Here is a 12,566-nt window from a genome sequence, read left to right as displayed (position 1 = left end):
TCCAGAGTCGAGGAGCCACCACCGAGAAGGCCCTGTCCCTCATCCCCACACTCGCGCTTGCGAAGCAGGTGGGATCGTGAGCAAGGCTTCTCCAGATGATCAAAGAGATCGTGTGGGTTCATAAACAGAGATGCAGTCACGATAAATAAATAAATTTGAAGAAGGAATACTTCTAATATCTAGTTGAGCAAACTTGTTTTTGTTGCTCCAGAATAAAACTGGACAACCTCCAGCCCATTTGCCAAATCATCAGAGATAAGAGGACATTTAAAGGCATGTAAACTTTTAAGACCTAAATCTAATTGTTAGTCCCAACTAGAATAGACCAATTAAATCAACATTTCTCACATATGTGTTTACCTTCCAAGTTCCTTTTACTTTCTAAATGAAAAAATATTTGATTTCAGCCTCCTCAAAAATCTACTGTGCTTTATTTATGGTTAGCGGCAGCAATACTTCAGCTTCGCCTTCAATGTGCAAACACTAAACAAAGCTGTGCTTTGTATGTTTGGAAGGAAAACATTCACATTGGCAAGAATTTAATCACTTTCAGGGTCTTACCCTCCCTGCCCTCAGCCCTGCCCTGTATTCTTGGGCTTGTCTGTTCCTGGAATGCAGAACTTGAGACCCCTCCCAAATTAGAATTCAGCGGCACACAAACACACCCACATCCTAACAGAGGGTGTAGGCTTCAAACACAATGTTTCATATTACAAGAAGGGAGAAGACCTTCCTAACATCTATTAAGCAAAGACATTTTGAACAAAGGCTACACAGCTGTTTATCAGAGCAAAATTGACAGTGGGTTGAACTTGATAACTTTTGAGGTATCTTGTAACTTCAACTATGATTACACTAGCCGTCCCCTGCCATGTGTTGCTGTGGCCCAGTCAGATGATCTGGGAAATAAAGTAATTAGAAAGGGTTGATTTCTAATATATGTAATTTCTTTATGCTTGTTGGGTAAACAGTATTTCTTGCTATTTCTTTGTCAGTGTTGATATGGAGATTGTCTGGTTTGCCTACTCTGGAACATTCAACATATAATTGTCCTTCTTTATTTAGGAGTTCCTTTCAAATCTATGATACTATATCTCTCTCTGTGTGAATCATATATGTCTATCTCTATCTATGGCTGGATGGCTCTTTGTCAGGAGGGCTTTGATTACGTTTTCTTGCCCCGGTGAAGGGAGTTGGACTGGATGGCCTTAAGTATTTTCTGTTGGTCATGGGGGTTCCGTGTGGGAAGTTTGCCCCAATTCTGTCGTTTGTGGGCTTCAGAATACTCTTTGATTGTTGGTGAACTATAAATCTAAGTAACTACAACTCCCAAATGTCAAGGTCTATTTCCCCCAAACTCCATCTGTGTTCATATTTGGACATTTTGAGTATCAGTGCCAAGTTTGGTCCAGATCCATCATTGTTTGATTCCACAGTTCTCTCTGGATGTAGGTGAACTACAATTCCCAAACTCAAGGTCAATGCCCACTAAACCCTTCTAGTGTTTTCTGTTGGTCATGGGAGTCCTGTATGCCACGTTTGATTCAATTCCATCATTGGTGGAGTTCAGAATGCTTTTTGATTGTAAGTAAACTATAAATCCCAGCAACTACAACTCCAAAATGACAAAATCAATTTTTTTAGTGATGGTCACTCCTTGGGTTAGTAGGTGTCTTGTGTCCGAATTTGGCGGCAATTCGTCCAGTGGTTTTTGAGTTATGTTAATCCCACAAACAAACATTACATTTTTATTTATATAGACTAGCTGTCCCCCACCACGTGTTGCTGTGGCCCAGTCTGGTGATCTGTAAAATAAAGTAATTAGAAAGCGTTGGTTTCTAATATATAATTTTTTTATGCTTGTGGGTAAACAGTATTTTTGCTGTTTCTTTGTCAGTGTTGATGTGGAGATTGTCTGATTTGCCCACTCTGGAATATGCAACATATAATTGTCCTTCTTTAGGAGTCCCTTTCAAATCTATTATACTATATATCTCTCTGTGTGAATCATATATATCTATCTATATCTATGGCTGGATGGCTCTTTGTCAGGAGGGTTCTGATTATGTTTTCTTGCCCCGGTGAAGGGAGTTGGACTGGATGGCCTTAAGTAGTTTCTGTTGGTCATGGGAGTTCCGTGTGGGAAGTTTGCCCCAATTCTGTCGTTGGTGGGGTTCAGAATGCTCTTTGATTGTTGGTGAACTATGAATCTAAGTAACTACAACTCCCAAATGTAAAGGTCTATTTCCCCCAACCTCCATCTGTGTTCATATTTGGCATTTTGAGTATCAGTGCCAAGTTTGGTCCAGATCCATCATTGTTTGATTCCACAGTTCTCTCTGGATGTAGGTGAACTACAATTCCCAAACTCAAGGTCAATGCCCACTAAACCCTTCTAGTGTTTTCTGTTGCTCATGGGAGTCCTGTGTGCCACATTTGATTCAATTCCATCATTGGTGGAGTTCAGAATGCTTTTTGATTGTAAGTAAACTATAAATCCCAGCAACTACAACTTCAAAATGACAAAATCAATTTTTTTTAGTGATGGTCACTCCTTGGGTTAGTAGGTGTCTTGTGGCCAAATTTGGCAGCAATTCGTCCAGTGGTTTTTGAGTTATGTTAATCCCACAAACAAACATTACATTTTTATTTATATAGATTGATTTCAGCTAACTCTGACCCTGCTGGGTGTCTTCCGTATTTTTTAAACCTTGTTGAGTGGGACTAGTTGGTGATAGCAATTCAACAAAATCACACTTTCTTGCCCAACAGTGCAAATTGTTGCCCCAAAGAGAAGAGCACAGTTGTGGGTCTATGGCTGTTTGTTTCTGGGGCCTATTAGAGGATGAACAGAAAGGATATTGCTCAAGTTTTTCCCGCTGGCTCATGGCTTCACCTCTTGCCATCAGCTTCTTGAGTCCTCTCACCCACTGCTGAGCTTCATTCACACTAATGGCTGCTAAGTCCAGGTTTTTCCTCTTGCCCCGGAAGACGATCGTGAAGCACTGGTTCTCAGGAAAACAGCCACCATATTTCCGAAGCCCTTCAGATTGGAAACCTTCCCGGACACTTTCAATATGCAGGATGGAGACTGAAAGACAAAATGTGAAGGTGGGAATTGCATGCAAAGAAAAGTACAGCACATTATGTAAGTCAATATTTAACAGAAAATTATAGTGAGGATCTCAAACCACTTTCCTATGATGGTCACTTTTCATAATGTTGTTGTTGTTGTTCATTTGTTCAGTTGTCTCCGACTCTTCGTGACCTCATGGACCAGCCCACGCCAGAGCTCCCTGTCAGCCATCACCACCCCCATAATAGAACTGATAAATGCCACAGCTCAGTGACAGAGTACATGCTGACCACATAAACAGTCCTAACATCTCAATATAGGAAATGCTCTTTTCTAAGATCCTGGAGATCCAGTGCCAATGAAGGCAAGCCAGAGCTACTCAAAGTAGTGGGTCTTTGGACCAGTGCCAGTCTCAAGCCAACAACTGCCAGTACACAAAGAGAATAATAATAATAATAATAATACTTTATTTATATACCACTCTATCTCCCTGAGGGGACTCAGAGCGGTTTCCAAGTAATAATAATAATAATAATAATAATAATAATAATAAGAAGAAGAAGAAGAAGAACAACAACAACACTTTATTTGTACCCCGCTACCATCTCCCCAAGGGACTCGGTGCGGCTTACATGAGGCTGAGCCCACAATACAACAATACAAGCAATAATAATAACAATACAAGCAATTAAAATAAAAAAAACATAGACAATAAAATATGCAACAATTAACAATAAGACAACACACAATTAAAAACTGTGGGAAGGCCAAATGTAAAGTTAAAATTGGAAATGATGCCGGGACATGGGCGAAAAGGTGAAAGTGGCGTTTGTGGAAAACATACAAGCAGACCTAATATATAAAGTGCTTTGGAGGACAAAGTACTATGGGATCATTATTCTGGGAAGGCACACTGAAACAACCACGTCTTCAAACTCCTCCTAAAGACTGCCAGAGTTGGGGCCTGCCTAATGTCCTTAGGGAGTGAGTTCCAGAGTTGAAGGGCCACCACCGAAAAGGCCCTCTCTCTCGTCCCCACCAATCGCGTCTGTGATGCAGGCGGGATCGAGAGCAGGGCCTCTCCAGGTGATCGAAGAGATCGTGTGGGTTCGTATACAGAGATGCGGTCACACAGGTAGGCAGGTCCCAAACCGTTCAGGGCTTTGTAGGTAAGAACCTGCACCTTGAATTGGGTCCGGAAAATGAATGGCAACCAGTGGAACTCCTCGAACAGGAGGGTTAACTGCTCCCGGTAAGGAGCCCCAGTTAACAACCTGGCTGCCGCCCGTTGGACCATCTGGAATTTCCGAGCAGTTTTCAAGGGCAGCCCCACATAGAGTGTGTTGCAGTAATCTAGCATAGAGGTCACTAAGGTGTGGACCACCTTGGCCAGATCCGTAATATCATCAATACATACAGAGTAAACAACATAAACATGAGATTAACAAAACAATATAAGCATAAAAATTGTCGCCATATCACATATATATTAAAAGTAATCCTGCCTGTTCAAGGCAGTTTAAAAGGCCGGGCTGAGATTAGTGCAAGCTCAAAAGTTCTAGGGGGCCCGGGAATTAAGTGCAGTGCTATAGCAGGCAACAACAATAATAGGTACGTGTTTATGGCTATTGGTTTCCGGGGCCTATTAGAGGAAGTGACCTGGGTAATTGGTAGGAAGATACAAATGTCTAGGGCTGAGCTAGAAAAGAAAGTTACAAATTGAACCAATTGTGACAAATATGGTACTGGTCCCTGGCACATTAGAAATAAACACTGACCACCCCCACATCAGATAACCAAAGCAGCTTAGGATAACTAGGGGAGAGTTTCTTACATTCCTAACCTCAGTGTGAAAAAGGCATAAAATTCAGAGGATTCACAGGAAATTGCTGCTCAAATAGCAGTTGGCTGAAGGAAAAGTGCTGATAATAGTCCGAGAGAAAGACTATTCCTTGGTTAGACCACACCTGGAATATTGTGTCCAATTCTGGGCACCACAATTGAAGAGAGGTCTTGACAAGCTGGAACGTGAACATCCCATATAGACTACTGCAACGCTCTCTACGTGGGGTTGCCTTTGAAGACTGTCCGGAAGCTTCAACTGGTCCAATGGACAGCAGCCAGATTGCTAACTGGAGCCGCTCTCAGGGGGCATACAACTCCCTTGTTGCGCCAGCTCCACTGGCTGCCAGTTCGCTACCGGGCACAATTCAAAGTGCTGGCTTTAGCCTATAAAGCCCTAAACGGTTCTGGCCCAACTTACCTGTCCGAACGAATCTCCCCTTATGAACCTGCAAGGACTTTAAGATCATCACAAGTACGGTTGGCGGGAACGAGAGACAGGGCCTTCTCAGTGGTGGCCCCTCGGCTATAGAATGCCCTTTCTAGGGAGATTAGATCGGCTTCCTCGCTCCTATCATTCCGGAAGAATCTTAAGACATGGCTATTTGAGCGGGCATTTGAAAATACGGAGTAATGGATATAATAATGGAATAACTATATGGCGGAACAAGACATTGTTTTAATGATTATTGATTGAAGCATGTTTCATTATAATGTTTGATTTTATTGTTGCTGATGCTTTTATATTGTATATTGTAATTGTGTCCTTGGTGGCACTGAATTCTTGCCTTGTAAACCGCCTCGAGTGGCCGGAAGGCTGACAGGCGTGGTATTGAAATGTACTAAATAAATAAATAAAATGATCAAGGGTCTGGAGAACAAGCCCTATGAGGAGAAGCTTAAAGAGCTGGGCATGTTTAGCCTGAAGAAGAGAAGGCTGAGAGGAGACATGATAGCCATGTATAATACGTGAGAGGAAGTCATAGGGAGGGGGGAGCAAGCTTGTTTTCTGCTGCCCTGAAGACTAGGACGCAGAACAATGGCTTCAAACTACAAGGAGATTCCATCTGAACATTAGGAAGAACTTCCTGACTGTGAGAGGCGTTCAGCAGTGGAACTCTCTGTCCCAGAGTGTGGTGGAGGCTCCTTAAGGTAAAGGTAAAGGTAGTCCCCTGACATTAAGTCCAGTCATGCCTGACTCTGGGGTGTGGTGCTCATCTCCATTTCTAAACCGAAGAGCCAGCGTTGTCCGTAGACACCTCCAAGGTCATGTGGCCGGCATGACTGCATGGAGAGCCGTTACCTTCCCGCCGGAGCGGTACCTATTGATCTACTCACATTTGCATGTTTTCAAACTGCTAGGTTGGCAGAAGCTAGGGCTGACAGCAGAAGCTCACGCCGCTCCCCGGAATTGAACCTGCGACTTTTCGATCAACAAGCTCAGCAGCTCAGTGCTTTAACCCACTGCGCCACCGGGAGCTCCTGGAGGCTCCTTATTTGGAAGCTTTTAAACAGAGGCTGAACAGCCATCTGTTGGGGTGTTTTGAATGCGATTTTCCTGCTTCTTGGCAGAGGGTTGGACTGGATGGCCCATGAGGTCTTCTCCAACTCTATGATTCTATGATTCTAAGGGAACCCCCATGTAGAGTCTGTTTTATTTGTCTTGCATTTTATTCTATTGTATCAAAAGACTTTAGGCACAGGCTGCACCATGATCTAGGTTAGGCTGAGATACAATGACTAGCCCAACAACAATAGTTTGCTGTCATGCTGAATGCCATATAACAACACTACTGGATTAACATCATTGTGGGACACTCCCACCACATGGGCATGTACGTGCATGCCTTCAAACTTGCATGAACAAGCCCTTAAGAGCTAGCGGTTAAACAACATTTTACTGTTCTTGTTTGTGTGCAAATTCCTCTGGAAACACACAATTGGCTTCAAATTCCTTTCCAGCAAACAGGCCCTAACCTTACCAACTGTAAAAATAAAAAGATATCCAAGGAGAACAGACAAACCCAGACTTCTCCCTGTGCTGCACCCTGGCTTGGGTGGGAACAAACCACAGATGATTGAAATGTTATGCTAGGGTTAAAGAAATACATATTTCCTTCTGCAGATTACATTGACAGGCAAAGGTGTGTGGAGAGCTATCAAGGCAATGGTCAGACCAAGCTATGAACCAGGAAGTCCTCAGTTCAAATCTTGATTTAGTCATCATCCATTTAGAGACAGCCATGGTCGCCTTAGTGGATGATCTCCGCAGAGAGCTCAACAGGGGGAGTGTGTCCCTGTTGGTTCTCCTGTACCTCTCAGCGGCCTTCGATACCATAGACCATAGTATCCTTCTGGGGCGCCTTGTGGGGATGGGTCTTCTGCAGTGGCTCCAGTCCTTCCTGGAGGGTCGTACCCAGAAGGTGTTGCTGGGGAACTCCTGCTCAGCCCCACAGCCATTGTCCTGTGGAGTCCCGCAGGGCTCAGTATTGTCCCCTATGTTGTTTAACATCTACATGAAGCCGCTGGGTGAGATCATCCGGAGTTTTGGAGTCCGATGCCATCTGTACACAGATGACGTCCAACTCTATCACTCATTTCCAACTCTATCACTCATTTCTAAGGAGGCTGTCCAAGTCCTGAACCGGTGCCTGGCCACTGTGACGGTCTGGATTTATTTTATTTTATTTTTTGTCGTGTCAGGAGCAACTTGAGAAACTGCAAGTCGCTTCTGGTGTGAGAGAATTGGCCGTCTGCAAGGATGTTGCCTAGGGGACGCCCAGATGATTTGATGTTTGGATCAACGGTCTGGATGAGGGCAAGCAAAATGAAGTTGAATCCAGACAAGACAGAGGTCCTCCTGTTCAGCAAGGCTGAACAGGGTATAGGGTCACAACCTGTGCTGGATGGGATTACACTCCCCTTGAAGGCACAGGTTCGCAGCTTGGGAGTCCTCCTGGATTCATCACTGAGCCTGGAATCCCAGGTTGCAGTGGTGTCCAGGGGAACTTTCGCACAATTAAAACTTATGTGCCAGCTGCGCCCGTACCTTGGAAAGTCAGATTTGGCCACGGTGGTCCAAGCTCTCGTTACATCTAGGATAGACTACTGCAACACACTCTACGTGGGGTTGCCTTTGAAGACTGCTTGGAAGCTTCAAATAGTCCAACGAGAGGCAGCCAGGTTAATAACTAGGGCGACATACAGGGAGCATACAACTCCCATGTTACGCCAGCTCCACTGGCAGCCAGTTTGCTACTGGGCACAATTCAAAGTGTTGGCTTTGGCCTATAAAGCCCTAAATGGCTCTGGCTCAAATTACCTGTCCAAACGCATCTCCCCCTATGTACCATCGTGGAGATTAAGATCCTCCGGGGAGGTCCAGCTCTCCATCCCGCCATTGACACAGGCACAATTGGTGGGGACGAGAGATAGGGCCTTCTCGGTGATTGCTCCCCAGCTATGGAACTTCCTTACTGGTGAGATCAGGTGGGCCCCCTCTCTCCTGTCCTTTAGAAGGATGATAAAAACTTGGCTGTGGGACCAAACTTTCAGGACAGGGCAATAAAGCGGCAATAGGAAAGATGACCAGGCCAATTAGATTTGACAGGGATGACTAGGACGGTTTTAAATGATGTGTTTTAATATTTTGATAAATGTTTTGTAATGTTTAGTATATGTATGTGAATTTGTGTCCCGGCATTGAATGTTTGCCATGTATATGCTGTGCTCCGCCCTGAGTCCCCTTCGGGGTGAGAAGGGCGGGATATAAATGTTTTAAATAAATAAATAAATAAATTTACCCATACCGGCTTTAATGAAGCCATTCTCTCTTAGTCTTAAGCCCTACAGCTGCCCTAATGAGACCATAAAATTACTGTTTAGAAGTGGTACTGAAAGCATTTCTGGACAATCTGTATGAAAGAGGCCTTCACTGATGTACTACCTCCAAAATGTTTTGGACTACACTTCCTTAACTATCGCCAGGGTGGCTGAAGCGGAAGGCATTTGGAGTCCAAAATATTTGGAGGGTATCAGATGAGGTTGTCTATGCAACGCAGGTGAAAAGTATCATGGTTGCTATCCTGCAGGCTGCTTCCCCTCCTCGTCTTACCTATAAAAGGGAAAGAGACCGGTTTCGATGGGCCTGGGGATATAAATAACAACTGCATGGCTGGCTGGTACAATTTTCCCCACCATTGCATGTCTATCCTGGGAAAGGATATGTCAATTTTCCCCATCTCTGGGGAAATTTTCTCCCATGACTGCATCTCTGTCTTGGAAAATGATCTGTGAGGAGAGCCACCCTCCAACATTAAAAACTCTGGCATAGACACTGAAAACTGGGAAGCCCTGGCCCTTGAGCGCTCTAACTGGAGGTCAGCTGTGACCAGCAGTGCTGTAGAATTTGAAGAGGCACGAATGGAGGACGAAAGAGAGAAACGAGCCAAGAGGAAGGCGCATCAAGCCAACTCCGACCCTTAACTATTGCCAAGTTGAGCAGGTCTGCTCTATACTTCGTAATCTCTTCCCCCATAATGGTGGAAATTGTTTATAAAAAAAGATAAGATGAAATGAAAACAGATGTCAGTGCTGGATGCAAATAAATATTCCTTCCTCGTTTCAAATAAGCAAAACCAGAAATTCAGAAACTACAAATTTATTCATGTGTCTTTGGTATTTGGACTCTCCTCTTGCCAACTTTCATGATTCATTTTTTTTTCTCATCATTGTGTTCTCTTCCTATTCGAGGTCTTTAACACTGGATTTGTATTGTCGAAGGCTTTCATGGCTGGAATCACTGGATTGTTGTAGGTTTTTTCGGGTTATATGACCATGTTCTAGAAGCATTCTCTCCTGACGTTTCGCCTGCATCTATGGCAGGCATCCTCAGGCCTGCATCTATGGCAGACCTCACAACCTCTGAGGATGCCCGCCACAGATGCAGGTGAAATGTCAGGAGATAATGCTTCTAGAACATGGCTATATAGCCCGAAAAACCTACAACAACCCAGTAACACTGGATTGTCTAAAACAGAAGAAGTTCTAGGTTATGAAGCATGCATTGACTATGTGTTTCAACTAGAAAACAAGCTAGTTTTCGATTGTGCAAAGAAACTCTAGACTTGTGCTGTAAGTCTGGGATTTGTGTGCTCAATAGTTTCAGAAAGCTCTCTCTCTCACACACATATACACCTAGTGCAAGACTTACAGACATGTTGGGAGTAAGCCTTTTTAAAGCGGGTCTCAAACCAGACCGTCATTCCATCTTCTTGAAGCCGGTAAATCCTTTGCTTCCGTGGCCTGTGTGTCTTGACTTTCCAGAAGAACGATCCTCTCAGCATTACTTTAATATCGTCATCATCTGTCAAGCCTAAAGTGGGGAAAAACAGGCGGGTCAGAATGAAAATTGGCAAAGTATTGCAAACAACTTGAATCTTATAGGTGAAAGACATTTAGTTTTACTAGTGCTTAATCTGGGGCTACAAATGGGGCTACAAAGTGGAATCCACAACATGCGAGTGTGGAGAAGAGCATACTACAGGCCACCTGCTGCAATGCAACCTGAGCCCTGCTACATGCACAATGGAGGACCTCCTTGCGGCAACACCAGAGGCACTCCAAGTGGCCAGATACTGGTCAAAGGACATTTAATCAACTACCAAACTTGCAAACTCTGTGTCTTTTGTATGTTTGTTTGTTTGTTTGTTCTGTCAAAAATGTAATACAACTGTTTGGTTGCCTGACACGATAAAAAAAAAATCTGAGCCTGAACTTTTATTCAACCGGAACATGTGAAATATTAGCAAAGATAAAAAGCACCACTGAGTATATGCAAAGGTGCCCATCTAATTACACTATTTGGGTCAAAAAATGTTTCTGAACTCCTTTCACTCCTTTCCACCTGCTACTAAGGAGGCTGTTCAGGTCCTGAACCGGTGTCTGGCCGCTGTATCGGACTGGATGAGGGCGAACAAATTGAAATTGAATCCAGATAAGACAGAGGCACTCCTGGTCAGTCGAAGGGCCGAACAGGGTATAGGGTTACAGCCTGTGTTAGACGGGGTTACACTCCCCCTGAAGACGCAGGTTCGCAGCTTGGGTGTGATCCTGGACTCTTCGCTAAGCTTGGAACCCCAGGTTTCGGCGGTGTCCGGGGGAGCATTTGAACAATTAAAACTTGTGCGCCAGTTGCGCCCGTACCTTGGGAAGTCTGACTTGGCCACGGTAGTCCACGCTCTGGTTACATCCCGCATTGATTACTGCAACGCGCTCTACGTGGGGTTGCCCTTGAAGACTGCCCGGAAGCTTCAGATGGTCCAGCGCTCGGCAGCCAGGTTGCTAACGGGAGCGGCACTCAGGGAGCGTACCACTCCTCTGTTGAGCCAGCTCCACTGGCTGCCAATCTGCTACCGGGCACAATTCAAGGTGCTGGCTTTAGCCTATAAAGCCCTAAACGGTTCTGGCCCCACTTACCTCTCCGAACGCATCTCCACCTATGAACCGACTAGAACATTAAGATCATCTGGGGAGGCCCTGCTCTCGGTCCCGCCTGCGTCACAGGCGCGCTTGGCGGGGACGAGAGACAGGGCCTTCTCAGTGGTGGCCCCTCGGCTATGGAATGCCTTACCGGTAGACATCAGACAGGCACCATCATTGCTGGCGTTTCGGAGAAAGGTCAAGACCTGGCTTTATGAACAAGTGTTTGGTTAACAGTGCAACTGAACATAGGAAGACGGTAAATGGAACATAGGAATGATACAAGGATTATGAGTTCGGATCTGATTTCATTGAGGCGCTATGTTTGTTTCATGTTGTTTGTTAATTGTTGTGGATTGGTGTTGTTGATCCTGTTGTTATATTTGTTGTGTTTTTAATTGCACTGGCATTGTTATGATAATTTGTACCCTGTAAACCGCATTGAGTCGCCTTTTTGGGCTGAAAAATGCGGTATAGAAATAAAGCAAATAAATAAATAAATAAATAAATAACTTTTAGTTGACTGGGAGAAAGTTTGGAGAACTAAAATAAAATATTCCAGATCTATGAGTGTAATAGAAAACTGGTATAAGATGTTCTTCTGCTGGCACCTTATGCCCCACCAACTAGCTAGATATTACAAAGATCAAAACAACAAATGTTGGAAATGCAGAGAATTATTTATTTACTTTATTTATATACCGCTTTTCTCAGCCCTCAGGCGACTCAAAGCGGTGAACAACATCAATACAAAACATCACGAGACAAGTGTAGGGCAATTAAAAACAATTGTAAATCATTAAACATCCGTATAACAATCATTAGCGCCTCAACAGTAAAATCAGAATCCAGTCTCATCATCCATTATTCCGTATTCCAATGTTCAATTACACTGTTTAATCAAATGCTTGTTCGAACAGCTAGGTCTTCACTTTCCTCCGAAACGCCAGCAGGGAGGGGGCCGATCTGATATCTGCAGGCAGGGCGTTCCGCAGCTGAGGGGCCACCACTGAGAAGGCCCTCTCTCTCGTCCCAGCCAAGCGCGCCTGTGATGCAGGCGGGACAGAGAGCAGGGCCTCCCCAGATGATCTTAGTGTCCTAGCTGGTTCATAGGAAGAGATGCGTTCGGAGAGGTAAGTAGGCCCAGAACCATTTAAGGCTTTATAGG

The 12,566-nt window shown here is 44.4% G+C and overlaps 1 protein-coding gene across 2 annotated transcripts in view; it reads right to left on the bottom strand.

Moving 5' to 3' along the window:
* Positions 1-12,566, bottom strand: part of PLCD3 (phospholipase C delta 3) — a 113,413-nt gene that overhangs the window by 41,877 nt on the left and 58,970 nt on the right. For both annotated transcript variants that reach the window (XM_060781191.2, XM_060781192.2), the window contains exons 2-3: positions 10,131-10,292; positions 2,863-3,091 (exon numbers count right to left, since the gene is read on the bottom strand). In XM_060781191.2, coding sequence (XP_060637174.2) covers positions 2,863-3,091; positions 10,131-10,292 — 391 coding nt within the window. The remainder of the gene's footprint in view (positions 1-2,862; positions 3,092-10,130; positions 10,293-12,566) is intronic.

The sequence above is a fragment of the Anolis sagrei genome, chromosome 6, assembly GCF_037176765.1.
Source record: "Anolis sagrei isolate rAnoSag1 chromosome 6, rAnoSag1.mat, whole genome shotgun sequence".
Taxonomy (NCBI): domain Eukaryota; kingdom Metazoa; phylum Chordata; class Lepidosauria; order Squamata; family Dactyloidae; genus Anolis; species Anolis sagrei.
Note: the sequence above shows the minus strand (reverse complement) of the source record. Positions and strands in the feature narration are given on the sequence as shown.